Below are 18,053 nucleotides of genomic sequence, written 5' to 3'. Positions count from 1 at the left end.
AGAAATGGATCTTAATAACATGTTCTGCCATGGCGAATTTTTCCTTTGTGCAGCAGAATCATCTGAAGAGCTTTAAAAACCACTGATCCTGATTCTGTAGGCCTAGGGAAAGACTCAGGCATCTTTATTTTTCTAAAGCTTCAAGAGATGTCCATGTGTAGCCAGAATTGCAAGTCACTGCCATAGTACTTAGATGTTTACAACATTCTTTTCCATAATAAGATAATATTAATTCCATGTTTACTACATGCTGGGTACTGAGCGCCTTACTTTAGGTCATCTCATTTAACCCTCCAATAAAATTTCCATGATTTAGATAATTATCATTCATACTTTATAGATGGGAAAACCAAGGAACAGATAGTGTAAGGAACTTGCCCAAAATCACTTAGCTAGCTGGTGGCAGAGCCAGGATTTTAAACCAGGTGGTCCGATACCATGGCCTGTACAGTTAACTACAAGCCTATACTGCCTTCCCATGTGGTGTCTAATCTAAACTTTGTCATAAATCTGTGCAGTATGCTGGTTTTGCCATTGCCCCCAATTTATAGATGAGGAGACTAAAACTAAGGACAAAATGTACACAGCTAGTCAATGTCCTAGCTGGGGCTTATAAATGGGTCTTATAATTCGAAGTCTATGCTCTTCCCATAATGTTGCAGAGAACTTCAAATAACCAAATATGATAGCTATTTTATAAGGTCTTTTTTATGTGTTGCTTCCTCCTCTTTCCTGCAGTGACTACTTTGGTCATTGCCTTCATCCCATAGGTTACTCTGGCAGGAGCTTTAACCAAAAGCCCCCTTGTATCTTTATCTCTTCTCTGCTTCATCTTCATCCACTAAGTTAGAACTCATCAAGCAACCCTTTTGCTTAAAATCTGACTAACATTTGTCCTGTTTGCCATCTGTAGTGGGTTGAATAGTGGCCCCCAAAATGATAGGTATACCTCCTAACCCTGGAACTTGTGAATGTGACCTTGTTTGAATAAAAAGGATCTTTACAGATACAATTAAGCTAAGGATCTCCAGAAGAGATCATCCTGGATTATCTGGATGTGCCTTAAATCCAATGGCAAGTATTCTTATAAGAGATAGAAGAGAAGACACATATACACAGAGGAGAAGGCCATGTGATGACAGAGGCAGAGATTAGACTTTTGCAGCTGCAAGCCAAGGAATGCCTGGGGCCACCAGAAGCTGGAAGAAGCAAGGAAAAATTCTCCCCTGGAGCCTCCAGAGGGAACATGGCCCTGCTGACACCTTGATTTCAGACTTCTGGGGTCTACAACTGTGTGAGCGAAATCATTTCTGTTGTGGTAAGCGACCCAGTTTGTGGTAATTTGTTACAGCAGCGCTAGGACACTAGTACATCATCTTTTCACCTCTTCTTGACTTTCAGGGCTCATGACATTTGTGTCTTCCCTGGTCATTCGGCCCTATGTCTCAAATAAATCCTCTGTCCCATCTGCATGAGACCTCTAGGTTCTTTATGTACCTTCCCTCATGTTGCTTGTTTATTAGAAAGAAGACATGCTATCTCAACAGAATTCCCCCTCAGAAAGGAACTGTCTTTGAGGTGGGGAGATACCCAGAAGTAGATGAGCTCTGGAAGGCCCCGGGGGTGGTGTGGGCAGGGCACCCTTTGCTCATGAGTTCCTTGTCATGTTTTCCACTCCCCTGCCCCTTTTAACCCTTCCCTATGTTGTCTCTATTAAAGAGACCGCCTGAGGCTTACTACTTGCACAAGTCATGCCTCATCTTTTGGTATCATCTGTTAAGTAAGAATGTTTGACCTTGTAGTCTCCTCTAAGGTATAGAGAAATCCGTCCACGCAAAAAAATGTTCTTGAGCAACTACTAAGTGCTAAACACTGCCCCAAGAGCTGGGACTACAACCGGTTGAGATAGACATAGTGCCTTACCTCCCAGGTAGGGTCTGTCTGCCTGGGTTGATGAATACTGTGCTTTGAATCACCACCACGCCTAGAGGGGAGGGGCGAAGAGTGTGCTAATGTATAGGGATAGTGACACCCAAGAGAGGCAAGGAATAGGTTTGTTTTATTCTTGTTTGGGGTGGTTGGATTTGACATGGTGAATTCCAGATGAAGATTTCCAATACACAATTGAAATTGCAGGTTTTCGAAAGGGATCAGCCAAAGTCAAGTCTATTGGCTGAGGCTTTGGATATGGATGAGCTCAGCCCAAGCGATGAGGAAGAACCCCAAGGAGAGGGTCCTGGATGTCTGGGAGAGCCTTACCTTGCCGGGTGCTGCGCACGTGCTCTAGGGCAGGTGCAACCAGCGCCCAAGCTTCTCGTGAGACTCCTGCGTACTTCCCCAGGTCCCGCCCTGTGGGCGGGGCTAGGCGATGCCCCGCGAAGTCACCCGGAAGATTAACTCCCGTAGGCACGGGCTTGTCCGTCTTCGATGCCTGAGGCGTACCTGGGAGGGGCGCCCACCGAATGGGGTGAGAGGACGACGAACCCCTGGGAAGGAGGGATGCCGGGATGCCCAGGCCTGTGGTGCTGAGCGCTGCGGCGGTGGCGGCGCTGGTGGCCGCCCTGGTGGCTGCCTTGCTCCTGCTGCTGCTTGAGGACGCAGGACTGGGGGCTGGCTCCAGGTAACCCCTCTGTGTAGGGGACCGAGCTGGGTCCCCGCCTCCTCCTCCCGTTCCCCCAAACCCGCCTGCATCCTGCGGGCGGAGGAAGGAGGGGTCGGAACTAGGGCTACCGTGGGGGAACTAGGCCTTTTGGTGCCAGTAGTTTGTGTCCCCTTCCGAGGTGTGGGTGTCTCAGGTGCTGGGGATGTGCCAGGGAAACCTGCCTTGCAGGTGACTCAGCGCTTTCCCCGGGGCCCAGACTACGGAGAGTAACGATATCTTCCGGAACGAATAAACAATCCTTGTTACCCAGGGTAAGCCAGGCCATCCCTTAAACATCCTAAGATTAACACCTGTTGATGTGATTTCTGTAGCATGGCGGAGACAGAGGCGCTGCCGAAGCTTCGGGAAGACTTCCGGATGCAGAATAAATCCGTTTTTATTCTGGGCGCCAGCGGGGAAACCGGCAGAATGCTCCTAAAAGAAATCCTGGAACAGAGCCTATTTTCCAGAGTCACAGTCATTGGACGGAGGAAGCTGAACTTCGATGAGGAAGTTTATAAAAACGTGGTGGGTATTTGCTCTGGGACTCAAAAATGTACCCGCAATCATTCTGCGAGGTGAACGTATTTCCATGCTTGAAGGCTGAACCGTGCCCTGCCAGTGGGAGCAGCGAGAGGTGATTAGAAAGTGGCCAAGTTTGGAAGCTGGCGTCCTGGATTGTTGACCCAGGACCAAGCCCTCTCACTGTGCAGCCTTGGACAAAGTCCTCTCAGTCTTGGCACCTATAAGGCTGGGTGTAGGTTGTAATGGAGGCTGGGAAGACAGAGAACAACGTTGTTCAGGGCCATTCATGCTGGGTTCTAGAGAGAGCCCACTTTGCTTGTTTTGTTTCCCTGTCCAATCCACACTAATGTTAGTGAATCAGAAAATGCTTTGCTGAACAGGGAACCTCTGTGGCAGTGAAAGTGTTGTTCATTCACTTTCAAGAATTTGCCCTGTCTGACTTGCCAGGGCCGCAGCCTTGTGTCTGTAGGTGTAATATTCCCCTGACTGTCACTTACACATTCATGGTTAACCAAACGATACACAACTTCAGTCTGGTGCAAATCCCCTAAATATTTGAAGTCTGAGCTTTGTGGAGATTCCTTCCCCTGCATTTAAACTGAGTTTGTGAACTCAGTAAATTAAACTATAGTATAATCCTGAAACCCCATAATTATAGAACTTGGTCCCACAGGTTTCACAGGTGGAACATTCCAGATAACAAATGGTCTCGCAAATAAATGTTCGTGACTCCTGCAGGTCCTGTTTAGGTCATTTTGCATATGTCTTTGGTCCATCAGGACTTTCCTGTTTAAAATGGACATCTTTGCTCAGACTTAAGGAGTAACGTGGTCTTCAGAGTCTGGCTCCATGGGACGTGTCAGACACTTCTGGTGATTAGAAACAGAAACCGTGTCCTGCCTGTGCTTTGCTTGTTGATTTTTGGTGACACATCTTTTGCTCAGGCACTTTATGCAAACATCTTTTTCTTCAGCGTTGTGTACAGTGCTAGGAAAATTCTTTTGATAGAATTGATGGTAGGGAAGGAAAGCAATATTTTATTTCAACTCCTGCATGATGGGAACTCTCAGACTTTTTTAAGTTTCACAACAAACGAATGAGGTTAGATGGAGGTTCTTAAATTTCAGTGAGGCATGAGAATTACCAAGGATGCATCCTTTTATCAAGCACCCACTGACTGATTTTAATGCAGGTGCTTCATGGATTGGACTGAAGGAAAGATTATCATTCACATTTAACTGCTGAAAAACTGAGGTACATGATAAATAACTTGGATAAAATTACAGGCCTAGGAATTAGCAGGCCCAAGACTCAGACCCAGGTCTTTTAAATTCCAAACCCCATTCCCTGCCCCCATGTTATACCTTATTGGTGTCCCTCTTGGTAATATACAGATAGGTCTTTTATTTTTCCAGAGAGAAAATTATAATTGAACCTGACTTTAGGGATCTGGATCACCCCTAGTCCAATTATGTGTACTGTGGCCATATAAGTGCATTGTTGATTTTGAATTCAGATTAGTTGCTTTTTGGTGGGAGGAAATGAGCTTGCAAAATTTGATGTTAAGTGGGCAGACTCTTCAGTAACAGTAATGTTCTGTAATTTATTCTTTAAATCTAGGAGTATTTTGTTTCTTAAAAAATAAAATCAAGTTGTATACAGCTGTGTCTTTATTATCTAGAATCAAGAAGTGGTGGACTTTGAAAAGTTGGATGACTACGCTTCTGCCTTTCAAGGTCATGATGTTGGATTCTGTTGCCTGGGTACCACCAGAAAAAAAGCCGGGGCGGTAAGGAAGAACTATATATATCCCATTCTCTTTTCACTGGCCAGTAGTTTCAAAGATACCTTTCTTACTCTTTTTCTTTATATTTGCAGTGCTTAAATGTAAATAAGCTCTTATCATTTAAGATTTCATATGCTGCTCTACCCTTTGCTGTACTTTGAATAGTACCGATAAGTTCATCTTTCCTTCAAATTAATCCTTAAGTTCAGGCCTGCGTGCTGGAGACATCATACATTTTTACGTCGTTTTGCCTCTTGCAAATATTGCTGTCACTACATCCCCTGGCTAAGGTAAACCAACTGACTCATGCTGTTAGCAGTAAGCATTTTTTTCTTCCTTTTTCTTTATAAATGTCTCAAACTTAAAGCACTTGCTTTCACTTGACTGATTTGCTTCAACCTATATCCATGCCAAGCCTTAAACTTCTGGGATAGAACATCAAACAGAGGCACGATTCAGCTAGCCTTCAGTGATGACTCAGCCTCCAGCGATGATTCAACCCCATGGTGATTCAGCCCTCACTGACGCAGAACTGTGCTAACACACGTTTTATTTTGTTTGTAATGATGCTCTGAACTGCATCAACCCCTATTCAGAAGTCATAGTTTACTATATAGTTAGAAGTCATAGCTTACTATGTAGATCTTGGGCAAGGGTTAGTACATCTTATTTAATTTACACATTGACTATACTTATCCCTGTAGCAGAATTTACTTGCTGGAGCTAAATATGCAGGCTGTTAGATATGCAGGACCATTGATGCTGCCACGGGGGGCTTACCATCGGTTTAGAAACAGGCCTCTGCATCAGAATCATTAGGAGAGCACATGGTTAAGAACTATTGGTGTATACCAACCAAGGAGTTACGTTCAGATCTATTTTTCTGGGCCTCCTGGCAATCCAAAGAATAATTCTATTTATGCTTTCAGTCGGGATCTATTTCCAAATCTTCTGCAGTTCTACAATGTCCACTTTGGGACACACTTGGGTTTCTGAGCTCTGTGCTAACAAGTGTGCATTATAGAGAAGTTTGACTCTCCTAGGATTTGGCACATTATCTCTTATAGAAAGGGTCACATTCCTACTCAGCAGCTAGTTCAGTCTTTTCTGTCCAAGGGACAGTCACAAGTGGTATGCTCTCTGAAAGTGTTGAAAAAGTTTTGTTCTATCTGCTGTGCCAACCCGATTATGATGGTGACTCAGCAAAATAAAAACCACTGCAGTTGATTTCCATGACGTAAGGCAACTCTCAGAGAGAGCTCCAGGGAAAAGTCTAAATTGTGTTGTTGCATTCAAATTGTGTAATGTAATTTTAATCAGAGGCATTGGGTGTCTTTCCTATCTGGAATACTTTTTTAGATGGAGTAGGTTCCCCACCCCTCAGGATACTCAATACCTTTTGTTCTCCAAAATCAGTTTGACAAGATAAACATAATTAATGAGTAAATGAGAGAAAAGACTAGAAAGCCAAATACAGTCTCAGAAATGAGTCAGGGTTTAGATGGTTTAAGATGATAGTGACAGCAAGTAAGCTGACATTTCCTACAGAAAGTTTTTTTGTTTTTTTTTTAATTTGAAACTCATTTAGATTGGATGTAATATAAGTTTGGAGGTTGTGATAACTTTAGGCAATTTAAAAGAGGTGAGAATTCACAAGTGCCTAGGTAATAATAGTGGTTTGATGGGAGGTTGTGGATTTCCAAGCTCATCCCACCGGGTGTTCTGGGTCAGCAGCTCACTTAGTAGAAAAAGAGTTTATTAGATGGATATTGTAAAGCTGGTGGCAAGCCTAGGGTCATTGTGTAGCCGTTGTGTAACTGGAACACCCCACATTTTACCTTAGCAATCTGAGTGTCCAGTTGAAAAACTTCAAAAAATCCAGGATTTCTGTCTTAGTGTCGAAGCTCTGAGTAGCCAGTTTATTTCCCTATGATCTTCAGTGTGTTAATTTGCAAGGGCTGTTATAAGGAAGTACCATAACTCTAGTGGCTTAAACAATAGAAATTTACCGTCTCACAGCTCTGGAAGCTAGAAGTCTGAGAGGTCAAGGTGTTCTCGGGATTGGTTCCTTCTGAAGGCTATGAGGGAACTTTCCAGACTATTCTTCTTGACTTGTCGATGGCTGCTTTCTCCCTGTGTCTCTTCACGTAGCGTTTTTCCTGTGTGTGTGGCCACGTCCAAATTTCTCCTTTTTATAACAACACTAGTCAAAGTAGATTAAGAACCACTCTATGATGTATGACCTCATCTTAACTAATTATAGCTGCAGTGACCCTATTTTCAAATAAAGTCACATTCTGAGGTTAGGACGGACTTCAATATATGAATTTTGGGGAAAACAAAGAAACCCATAAAATTCAGTCTGCCCAGATTTCTGTTACAATTGGTAACTGGGATAGGTCTGTTAGCTTTCTTCAGCTGTTTGGAAAACCATTTCCTTTAGCAGTAGCTGGTTAGATACTAATCTTCCTTTTCACATTCACAAGCTATAGTTATCTAATCAATGCAGTGGCTTCCTGACTTGGTCCTAATCCAGATCTAGTGGATCAGAATCTCTAAGGTTGGAAGCTTGGAAATTTGGGAGATTCTGAGGCAGCCAACTCACCTCTTCTTGTTGGACCTGCTTTCAGAAGGCATTGGGATGTATTAGTCCTCTTCACGTGCTGATTTTCCAGGTACTGTCATCCCAAGTGGCCTTCACCTTGTTTTAGTGAGTTACTTGTGTGGTAGTGAAGGTTGAAATACCCTTTGAAAACCAGATGTACATTGGCCTTGAGTGAAGAGTAAACACTCACAGATCCCACTGAGAAGAGTACTTTGACCCTCACTTGTATTAAGAGAAGGACTTGGTTAGGTAGTTTGAGGTGGTGTAAGAGGTGGGTTCACCTCTTTATTTGTCTCCTCACCTAGTAGGCATAGGATCCAGCCAGTCTAGGTTATTGGATTGTATGGAATAGACTATTCCATTAATGTCATTAATGCAGCTATTGTAACATTTATTAGGCATCATCAGAGTCTCATGGCTTCTGATTCTAATGTTGCACTCTTAGAATCTAGGGGCTTATAAACTACTGACTATGAGCCATATACAGTCCTCCTGTTTTTATATAGCCTGTGAGCTAAGAATGTTTTTATACTTTTAAATGTTTAAAAAATTCCAAAGAGGAATAGTATGTCATGACGTGAAAATATAAGGAATTTCAAAATTCAGTATCCATAAAGTTTTACTGGAACATAGCTATTCCCATTACTTTCTGTATTACCCGTGGCTGCTTTTGTGCTCTGATGTCAGAGCTCTGTAATTCAAACAGAGGTCTATAGATTTGAAAATATTTGCTGTCTCATCCTTTGCAGGAAAAGTTTGCTGACCCCTGTTGTAATCTTTACTGTTTTATTTGATGTCTGGTTAGGGGGGGGATCTTGTGAAGTGACGAGGTCGTAGATGTTTTGAGGGACTCAGATCATAAGCTCTGTTTGGATAGCAGGTAGCTGTGGGACCTTGGGTATGCGGGTTAGAGCCTGTGGTCCACTGCCTCCTTATCTGTACTGAGAGGTAGGGATCACTGAGGCCCCTGTGGCCTGCAGAATTCTTTGATTTTCTTGACACAGAGAAAAGAACGCCCCAAAGGAAAAATTTTTTGAGAATGCAGAGATTGATTCAGGCATCCTCAATATCGGTTTGATTTTATTTTTCTATCTAGAGCGATTCCTCTAATCAAGATCTTGGTTCCACCACTGTACATCAAATACAAAGATGCCCTCCAGGACACAAACAAATGGGGTGTCAGATTACACTATTTGTTGTTCGTCTGCATCTCTGTTTTCTAGTCTAATTTATAACGTTGGAGTGAAGGAGAAAGAATCTGAAGCAGAAATATGGCTAAATGGGACCCTTTACAGAATGATGGATTCCCCCCTTCTTGGAAAAGGATTCCCCTGACCTTGAGCCATTCCAGCATGCTTACATGTCACATCCGTCAGTGCTGAGTACTTGTTAGGATGAGCTGCTCTTAAGCCAAAGTTTTCCCAGTTCTCAGGCATGGGTAAAGAAGATTAGAAGAAATACTTAGTAGCTTTGGATTTTAATAAGACTTGACATAAAGAGTAATTGAAGAATTCTCTCCCTAGGTGTTTGTAGAGCCTATGAGGATATCTTTCCTTTTGTGTTTATTCTTTCAAGTGGGTGCTGGGAAAGGAAATTTATAATGGGAACTTATTTAATCAATTCCTTTTCTACAAGAAACTCTGATTCCTAGCTTAGAGTGGGACACACCAACTGCGAAATCATAAAGACACAATAACATAACGAACTTATTGCTCTTAGAAGAGAGCCATACGGTTTGGGAAAGTAAATACGGGTTTCTTGAAAATTGTGTTTCTAGGAAAAGGAGTAGCTTGTTTTTCTATTGTTTCCCCCCCACTTTGTTTGAGCTGTTAGAGAACAAGAAAAGGTGTTAATAGTAAGATTTTAAAGATAGCTCCCTTCTGTCTATAAATGGAATCTTCCTCACTCCAAAGAAAATTGGTATGTGTGTATGTGTTGACATCTTGGAGTCAGGATCCACATTTAGCTTTGGTTTCTATGTCCTTGAAAGCCATTGACCCCTTTGCTTTTGAGTTTCATTCACCAGCTAAAAGGCCATGCATCAGGGTGGGGGAAGTGAAATTCAAAATTTGTGGGCTTAGAAAAATGTGTATTTATAATCAGCTTGAGGGCTCAGAGGATTTGTGAAATTGGTGTGGATTAACAGCTATTGATTGCTAATAAAACAATATTTAGCTTTGTCCAGAGAACAGCGATGGAGAAAGGTATGGGCACCTTGTCAACAGAACCTATTGAGCAGGGATGATGGGTTAAGCGTGGGGGTCTCTGCAGCAGCGTGGGTGCTCCTTCTTCAAGGAGCGGTTGTCAGTTGTTAGCGAGGCGAGTGAAAGGAAGGACGCCAGAGTCTGATGGCTGGGGTGGTATTGATGTGCCTTAGATGACTAATGAGATTGAAAAAGTCCCATGGTATTTATGTCACTTTAATTTTCATCAAACAATTGGAGCCGACAGCACTCTATTAAGGAGAAGCTGATCCAGAACTAAAGCCAGATAAATTAGGGTCTCAGTTTAATCAAATTATCCTTTTACTGGCCCTGGATTAAGTGAGAGAGACAGCGTCCATCTAGAGACTTGTGATTGGCTGAAACTTTCCCTTATTTTTAAAGAAGCTGATGAAAGAAAATCCATTTTAACAGAGACAACTACAAGGCAACTTCCAAGAAATAGTGGTAAAACCAGAGCAACAACAAAAATGAATTTATATTCACTAGTAAACTATGTAATTTTATTATTGATAATGAACCTGTTATTAAAATCAGAGTTCTGGTGAATTGGAGTGAGGGGAAGAAATAGATGTGGAAGAAAAATGGAGTGTTTTAGAATTTTTCTCTGTAGTTTTAGATTGTTTTCCTTGGCACACTTTCAGCACATGTGAAATCTCATTTCGGAGAATGGCCCTGAGGAGAAACACATCCCTTTCTTGGGATGTGCTGAGAATTAAAATTGGTTTGCTTTACACTGATTTAAAAAAAGCAACAGCAGACGTCGGAATCAGTGTGGAGGACAGGTTGGTGAGTCAGTTGTTAGGATAGAATGTCAAAGTATACAACACAAAAGGGTATGTATGGTGTTGATTCATTCGTTAAGAGTTGAGTTTATATTCCCTAAAGTAAGGCAGAAAAATCACACTGCCCTGCAGGTAGTGGATATAATTGTACTGTGAGCGATGAGAAAGGAAGACAAGAGAGGCTTGGGAGGGCGGGGTGGGTAATAGTAATGTTCTATTTCTTGATTTTGGAGATGGTTGCTAAGGATGTTCAGTTTATGAAAATTCATTCAGTTCTATATTTACAATCTGTTTACTTTTCTTGTATGATCTACTTCAGTACAAAGTTAAAACATTTGCTTAGGGCTATTGTTATACAATTGAATTCCATATTCGTTTTCTATAGCTGCTGAAACAAATTGCCTTAACTTTAATGGCTTCAAACACCATAAATTTATGATCTTACAGTTCTGTAAGTTAGAAGTCCAACAGGGACTTTGCTGAGATGAAACCAAGGTGGTGACAGAGCTGCATTCCCTTCTGGAGGCTCTGCGGGAGACCCTGTTTCTTTATCTTTTCCAGCTTCTCAAGGCCACTTGCATTCCTTGGTTCGTGGTCCCCTTTCTCTATCTTTAAGACTAGCAGTGGGGGGATCAAGTGCTTCTCACATTGCATAACTCTAACCTTTTCTTCTGCTTCTCTTTTATATTTAAGGACTCTCGTGATCATACTGGCCCCAGGTGAATAATGCAGAATAATCTTATTTTTAGTTCAGCTGATTAGTAACCTTAATTCCACCTGCAGCATTAATGCCCCTTTGCCTTGTAACTTAACATATTCGCCAGTACGGTGATTAGGATGTGGATGGACACCTTGGAGGGGCCATTGTTCTGCCTACCACAATTATAAATTAGTCATTTTCATTAGCTCGGGATAGTATGGGATAAGACTGAACATGGGTACAGCAAAGAGCACTGCTCAGAGTCAAGAATTTGCACTCCACTCTTAGCTCTCTCTATCACTTATTAGCTGGCAGTTCACCAGACCACTGGAACTTGTTTTCACATCTCCATAATGAATGGGTTGGACATGATGTTTCCTGAGGTACCTTCTAAAATCTTAGGAAAGATATGCATCTCCATACAAAGTAAAATATTTAGGGTCAATAACTACCATAGGGCAAATTTTTAGCAGAAAAATCATTGGGGCAGTAATCAATCTTCAGATTTGGAATCCTCATTATATAAAACCTCATTTATATAATTGTAGGTACCTAGGAAGTTCAGCTTTGGTAGACTTTAGACTTCTTTTCAGCTGCCTTGAGTTTAAGGATGCCAGAATTTGTGGTGGTCCCAAGTGTTACTACATAGAATACCCTTTTCTGGGAACAGGCGCTTGTCCTTCAGTGAGGCCTTGGAAATGAGCCTATATTCTATTGTTTGTACCATCCTCTACTCTCCTCCTTTCATTGCCACTTAGTTGGTTTTTGTTTTTTATTTAAGATTTTATTGGGGAATTGGGGGAGGGGAACAGCATTGGGGAATCAGGGAAAAGGAACAGACAAGTTGCTGTCCTTTTGTTCTTCAGTCTAGTTGTGGAGGACGTTGCTTCACTGGCCCATGTTGGTATTATCATTGCGCTCTTCCCGGGTGAGGCAGTCACTCGCCAGCCATTGGACAGCCAGCTGCTCACAGTGGCTCACGGCAGCTCAGGCCGGAAGCTGGCCATTCACACTGGCTGCCAGCAACTCACGGTAGCTCACAGCAGCCCTACTGCAGCCTCACTGCAGCCTATGCCGTTGCCGGCCTGGCAGCCCAGCTCCAGGTCAAGCAGTTGTTCAGCATCTTAGCTGTAGAGGGTGCAGCGTCACTCGCCCTTGTGGGATCCAAACTGCGGCCCTGCTGCTCAGAGCCGCCACTCTGAAGCCATCTCTTAATGCGCCACACAGCCAGCCTGTTGTTGTTTCTTTTCTAATTGGATTTGCCTTTTCTCTGCTTTTATTGGACTTTTATTCATACATTCAAATATTTTTGGAGTACCTACCATGTGCTGGACATGTACTGAGGCTGTGATGTTATTTAAGAAGACCCAGGCACTACCCTCACTGGACTGAGTCTAGACTGAGGTCCCCAAACATTTTCAACTATATACCTGTCAGTAAAAAAATTTGAGGATGCAGTCTTTACTAATATGTAAAGGATGTCGAAAACATACACAAATTTGGAAATTAAATAGGCTTTGTTCTCATAGTGCCTGGGTAGTGTTCTCAGCCCTGCTTTGAGACCTTACCATGCTAGAGTTGGCACAGAAGAAAATAGAGAAAACAGAGAGGGCTGTAAGGTTGTCAAGTTATTAAAAGACAAAGCAATGTGTGACTAAAAGCAGTTTCTCAGCCTGATCTTATTGTTCCTTTTGTTGCTTGACAGTTTGTTTCATGTCTGAGTTTCAATGTCATTGTCCTTGTTTGTTTTAAAATTTTTATTTACTGTTTTTAAACTAAAAAACAAAAAAAACCCCCAAAAAACAATTCACCCATTGTTGTTGATTTTCTGTTGCGGTCTGGCCTTGCTGATAAAACGTGTGTCCTGAGGATCATACTTGGAGCCTTTCCCAGGGTCTAAGCCTGACATTCATGTATTGCTTGGATGCATTTTATTTAGACCCATTTCCCCCCAGGCTTCTAGCCTGCCACCCAAGCTGAGTAGTAATATTTAAGATGAGCTCATAGCTTTTCGGAAATAATTCACCTCTTTTTCCCCTCAGGAGGGATTTGTTCGTGTTGATCGAGATTATGTCCTGAAATCTGCAGAACTGGCAAAAGCTGGAGGGTGCAAGCATTTCAACTTGCTGTCCTCTAAAGGAGCTGATAAGTCGAGCAATTTTTTATATCTGCAAGTTAAGGTATGTGCAGGTTTCTATCTTGTGTATACTTTAGAGAACCCTGGCTAATTGGCAGTACTAAATAATATAAAATGCTGAATGATGCAAGGATGCATTAAATGCATTATACTATACATTTTTATAGCTACATGACCGTTTCACTGGGATATATTTAGAAAACAGGAATAATTTGAAAGAGAATTTCTAATATTGTTCCCCGTGTTGATTATTCAGTAATCATGAGATGAGATATGGTGGCTCTGATCTTGAATATCAGCATGGAATCTTTACATTAAATGAGACTTTGAGGCAGTGATTCTTAAACATGTCCACAATATATAATATTTTATTATTGGGTACAGTTTTGCCCTCAAGGAATTTATAATGTGCTTGTTTAAGTTTGGTAATTTGCTAGAAGGTCTCACAGGACTTGGAATATAGTTATACCCACAGCTATGATTTATTACAATGAAAAGCTATAAAGCAAAGTTAGTAAAGGGAAGAAGTGCGTGGAACCAAGTCTGGAGGAAACTAGGCACAAGCTTCTAAAAGTCCTCCCTGAGAGTTTCACGTACTTCATTTCTCCAGTAATAAATATTGTCTACCAGAGAAATTCGTCTGAGCTCAGGAGTCCAAGGTTTTTTGTGGGGGTCAGTCATTTAGGCACCTCCAGAGTAGAAAAAGAATTACAGACTTCTAGAAGGAAAGCAAGTGCTCGGCATAAACCACAGTGTTTGTACAAATAGTTTAGGTACAGTAAATTGCCCTTATCAGTTCAGTAATGAGGAGAGCTCCCCTGAAATCCAAGTTTCCAAGCCACAGGCCAGCCTTGCAAGCAGAACTTTCTAAGGACAGCTGTCTCAGCCTGCTATGTTAACTCTTATGCACACTGCTAATGGAGACAAAACACATCTCTGTAAAAAGCTAAGAAACCTGTCCATGTACAAACTTATATATGAATGTTCATAGAGGTATTATTCATAATAGCCAGAGTGGAAACAACCCCAAATCCATCAGCTGATGAATGTATAAATAAAATGTGGTATATACATACAAAACATATCATTCAACTATAAAAAGGAAGGATACATGCTACAATATGGGGGAACCTTGAAAACATTATGCTAAATGAGCGAGGCCAGTCACAAGAGGCGACAATGTATGTGATTCCATTTATAGGAAGTGGCCAGAATAGGCAAATCTAGAGAGACAGAAAGATTAGTGGTTGGCTAGGACTTGGAGCGAGGGGACAAGAGTGAGTGCTTATCGGTATTGGGTTTCTTTTTGGGTGATGAAATAGTCTACACTTAGATTATGGTAAGGTAGCACAACTCTGTGAATAAAGTAAAAAACATTAATTAAAAAAATTAAAAAAAAATCTACCTAAGATTAAATGACGGGACTGGTTAAGTGTCAAATGAATGGTATGAACAAGTGGCAGAGGAGAACATGATGCTTAATTCAAAGGCCCTTAGATGTACCTGTGACCTGAGATCCTTTGACATTTCTGTCTATAAAGATGCCTGGCATGAAAACTCATGGTTTTAACAAATTTAAAGCATCATCTAGATGTAATCTCACTGTCTCTTAAGATTTGGTGGGGTTTGTTAGGAAATGAGTAATACTGTGGGTCTGGCTTCTGACCCCCTGGAACTGCCTGGAAACCAAAAAAGGTTAATGTCTGCCAGCCTAGAACACTAATTCTGGACTAGTGGGAGGTTATTCTTTTATGGTTGAACTCTTGTCATTTACACTCTCTGGATCTGTTTTAATATCGGTCAAATGAGATGCTAGGTGACTGTGCAGACATTCACTCATTCAGTATATCTTTTTTTTAACTCCACTACATATCAGGATTAAATGATTTATTTCTTGACTTCCCAGACTCTTTGGCATCTAAAAACCCAGAGAAGGATATTTGTAAGTACAGGTGACCCTTGAACAACGTGAGGGTTGGGGGTGCTGACCTTCCTGCGCAATCGGAAATGTGTGTATAACTACGCCTGGCCCTCCACATATGTGGATTCCCAGACTTAGAGGGACCCTTGCAAAATGCGGGTTTGAATTGCGTGGGTCAATTGAAAAAACATGTATAAGTGGACCTGTGCTTTTCAAACACATGTTGTTCAAGGGTTGGTTGTATTGAGATTCTCAGGAGCAGATTATCTCCAGAGCCCCAAGTTATTTTCTTTTAAGCATTACAGTAAATTTTTCTTGATTAAATACTAATAGTGTGTTGTTGTTGTTGTTTTTAACAGGGAGAAGTGGAAGATAAGGTGGAAGAATTAAAATTTGACCGTTACTCCATATTTAGGCCTGGGTGAGTATTCACACTGCCTAAGAGGACACCACTGTTGGTTATTCCCTAGAAGGTAGTTTTTCATTTGGAGAGGCCTGCAGCTAAGATACCTAAGATATGAAAGAAGCTGTCTGGAAGTGGCTTGTTCTCTGAAGAACCCACCTTTTGGCTTAGAAGGAAGGGGTAGACAATTGGTGGTGCCAGGTTCAGAATAGTGTGAAATTTCCTGGGTAGCTTTTGCTGAATTTTTTATAAAAATCCTCTTCATGAATCAAATAAAACCTTTCCCCATTATATTAGTCTGTTCAGGCTGCTATAACAGAATAACACCACAGACTGGGTGGCTTAAACAAAAGAAATTTATTTTCTCACAATTCTGGAGACTAGAAGCGCAAGATCAGGGTTAGTGTCTAGTGAGGCCTCTCTTCCTGGCTGGCAGATAGCCTCATCTCTCTGTGTCTTCACGTGGTCTTTCCTGTGTGTGTGTGTGGAAACAGAGATCGCTCTCGCTTCCTCTTCTGTAAGGACACCAGTCATATCAGATTAGGATCTGATGACCTCATTTAACCTTAATTACCTTCCTAAAGGTACAGTCTTCATATACAGTCACTGGAGGTTGGGGCTTCAACATGAATTTCGGGGAGACACAATTCAGTCCATCATACCCTCTATGGTCTGAATGCAATTTACCATCTCTTCCTCTGCTTTTTTTTTTCCTCTTTAGAGTTCTGTTATGTGATAGGCAAGAATCTCGCCCAGGTGAATGGTTCGTTAGGAAATTCTTTGGCTCCTTACCACAATCTTGGGCCAGTGGGCATTCTGTGCCAGTGGTGACCGTGGTTAAAGCTATGTTGAACAACGCAGTGAGACCAAGTGACAAGAAGAAGGAACTGCTGGAAAACAAGGCCATCCATGACCTGGGGAATGCTGATGGCTCTCTCAAGCCATGATCACACCTGAGAAATCCTTTTTTGGTCAAACTCAATACCCACCACCTAATTGGTAATTTCAGGGAGAGAAAAAAGTCAGTGTGCTTTAACTGTGGCTTCACTGTTTTCAGCCAGTCAGATCCCAAAAATGATTGTACTCTGCATCAGTAGTTCAGAGCCTGGTTGTACATATATATACAGGTAACTCTTGAAAAACACAGGTTTAAACTGCACAGTTTCACTTATACATTCATTTTTTTTTCCGATAAATATATAAATGTATTTTCTAGTCCCTGTGATTTTCTTATTGTCTTTTCTCTAGCTTACTTTAAGAATACAGTGTATAATACATATGTGCAAAATATGTGTTAATCTGTTTATGGTATAAGGCTTCTGGTCAACAGTAAGTTATCAGTACAGTCGGCCCTCTGCATCTGCGGATTCCCAATCTCAGATCAAAATACTGTTTTTGATCTGTGGTTGGTTGAATCCGTGTATGTGAAACCTATAGATATGAAGGGCAGACTGTAGTTAAGTTTTTGGGAAGTCAAAAGTTATATGCGGATCTTTGACTGCACTGAGGTGGCACCTCTTACTTACATGTTGTTCTAAGGTCAATTGTACATCACCCAGGGAGCTTTTCAAAAACAGCTTCATAGGCCCTGCCTCAAACCTTCTGAATCCAGAATTTTGGGGTACGGGCACAGGAATCTATTGATTTGTTTAAGCTTTCCCTGGTAAAAATGATGCCACTATTGGGAAGGCCAGCTTTGAATGCTTGTTTGCAGAGGAACAGCAGCAGTGCAAACCTTCTGTATCATGTAAGAGTTCTGTTCTAAAATTGTTGACATTCATGTCTCCAGGTTACCCAATGCTGACTGCATATAATTGTGCCTTACTACTTCTTTAGAATATCTAATAAAAGTTGTTATATAACTGAGCTTGTATAATTCATGGGAGAATTAAATAGAGAAAAAAAATAAATGGACACGTCCTGGGTATCTCTTAGATTGTTAGAAAATACCCAAGTATCAGTGATAATATGCAGTATTTTGGCCAATGGGATGACATAATAGCAGCTAATATTGATCAAGTGCTTGCTAAGTGCCAGCTTTTACACATGCTATCTGTCCTTTAACCCTTCAAACAATCCTTATCATCCTCATAGGTGGCACTATTGTTATCGAACAAGTTTGCTGCCCGCTGCGCTTAAAAGTGAATACTGCGGCACTGGCTTTTGAGAAAAGAAACAAGCTTTATTTGTGTGTCCGCTGGCAAGAAGACAGGAGGCAAGGCTCAAATCTGTCTTTCTCATCAAGGAGTTGGGGCAGGGTTTTAGTGGGCAGCAGTTAAGGGTTCACAAGTGTTACCTGTGAGTTTCACAAGTATTACTCCTAAATGG

At 41.6% G+C, this 18,053-nt stretch overlaps 1 protein-coding gene across 2 annotated transcripts; it reads left to right on the top strand.

Moving 5' to 3' along the window:
- The first annotated feature begins 2,360 nt into the window (after positions 1 to 2,360).
- HTATIP2 (HIV-1 Tat interactive protein 2) lies at positions 2,361 to 16,975 on the top strand. 2 transcript variants are annotated; one of them, XM_019651420.1, is made up of 6 exons: positions 2,361 to 2,467; positions 2,974 to 3,169; positions 4,848 to 4,955; positions 13,307 to 13,444; positions 15,682 to 15,743; positions 16,447 to 16,975. In XM_019651420.1, the coding sequence occupies exons 1-6, from the start codon at positions 2,463 to 2,465 to the stop codon at positions 16,670 to 16,672; spliced, it is 735 nt and encodes a 244-aa protein (XP_019506965.1). In that variant the 5' UTR covers positions 2,361 to 2,462; the 3' UTR covers positions 16,673 to 16,975. The 2 variants fall into 2 exon arrangements, with proteins under 2 accessions (XP_019506965.1, XP_019506964.1); XM_019651419.1 differs by having other exon boundaries at positions 2,361 to 2,620.
- The last annotated feature ends 1,078 nt before the right edge of the window (positions 16,976 to 18,053 follow it).

Source organism: Hipposideros armiger, unplaced genomic scaffold (genome assembly GCF_001890085.2).
Source record: "Hipposideros armiger isolate ML-2016 unplaced genomic scaffold, ASM189008v1 scaffold_159, whole genome shotgun sequence".
NCBI classification, from domain to species: domain Eukaryota; kingdom Metazoa; phylum Chordata; class Mammalia; order Chiroptera; family Hipposideridae; genus Hipposideros; species Hipposideros armiger.
The sequence above is the reverse complement of the archived record's forward strand: the minus strand, read 5'-3'. Positions and strand labels throughout refer to the sequence as shown.

What these genes read in the sequence shown, in the direction of transcription:
- HTATIP2 (XM_019651419.1), top strand. Translation starts at nt 2,508, where the DNA reads ATGCCCAGGCCTGTGGTGCTGAGCGCTGCGGCGGTGGCGGCGCTGGTG. An exon ending in GGACTGGGGGCTGGCTCCAG is followed by an intron (nt 2,621 to 2,973) that starts GTAACCCCTCTG and finishes TGATTTCTGTAG; the next exon opens with CATGGCGGAGACAGAGGCGC. An exon ending in CCAGAAAAAAAGCCGGGGCG is followed by an intron (nt 4,956 to 13,306) that starts GTAAGGAAGAAC and finishes TTTTCCCCTCAG; the next exon opens with GAGGGATTTGTTCGTGTTGA.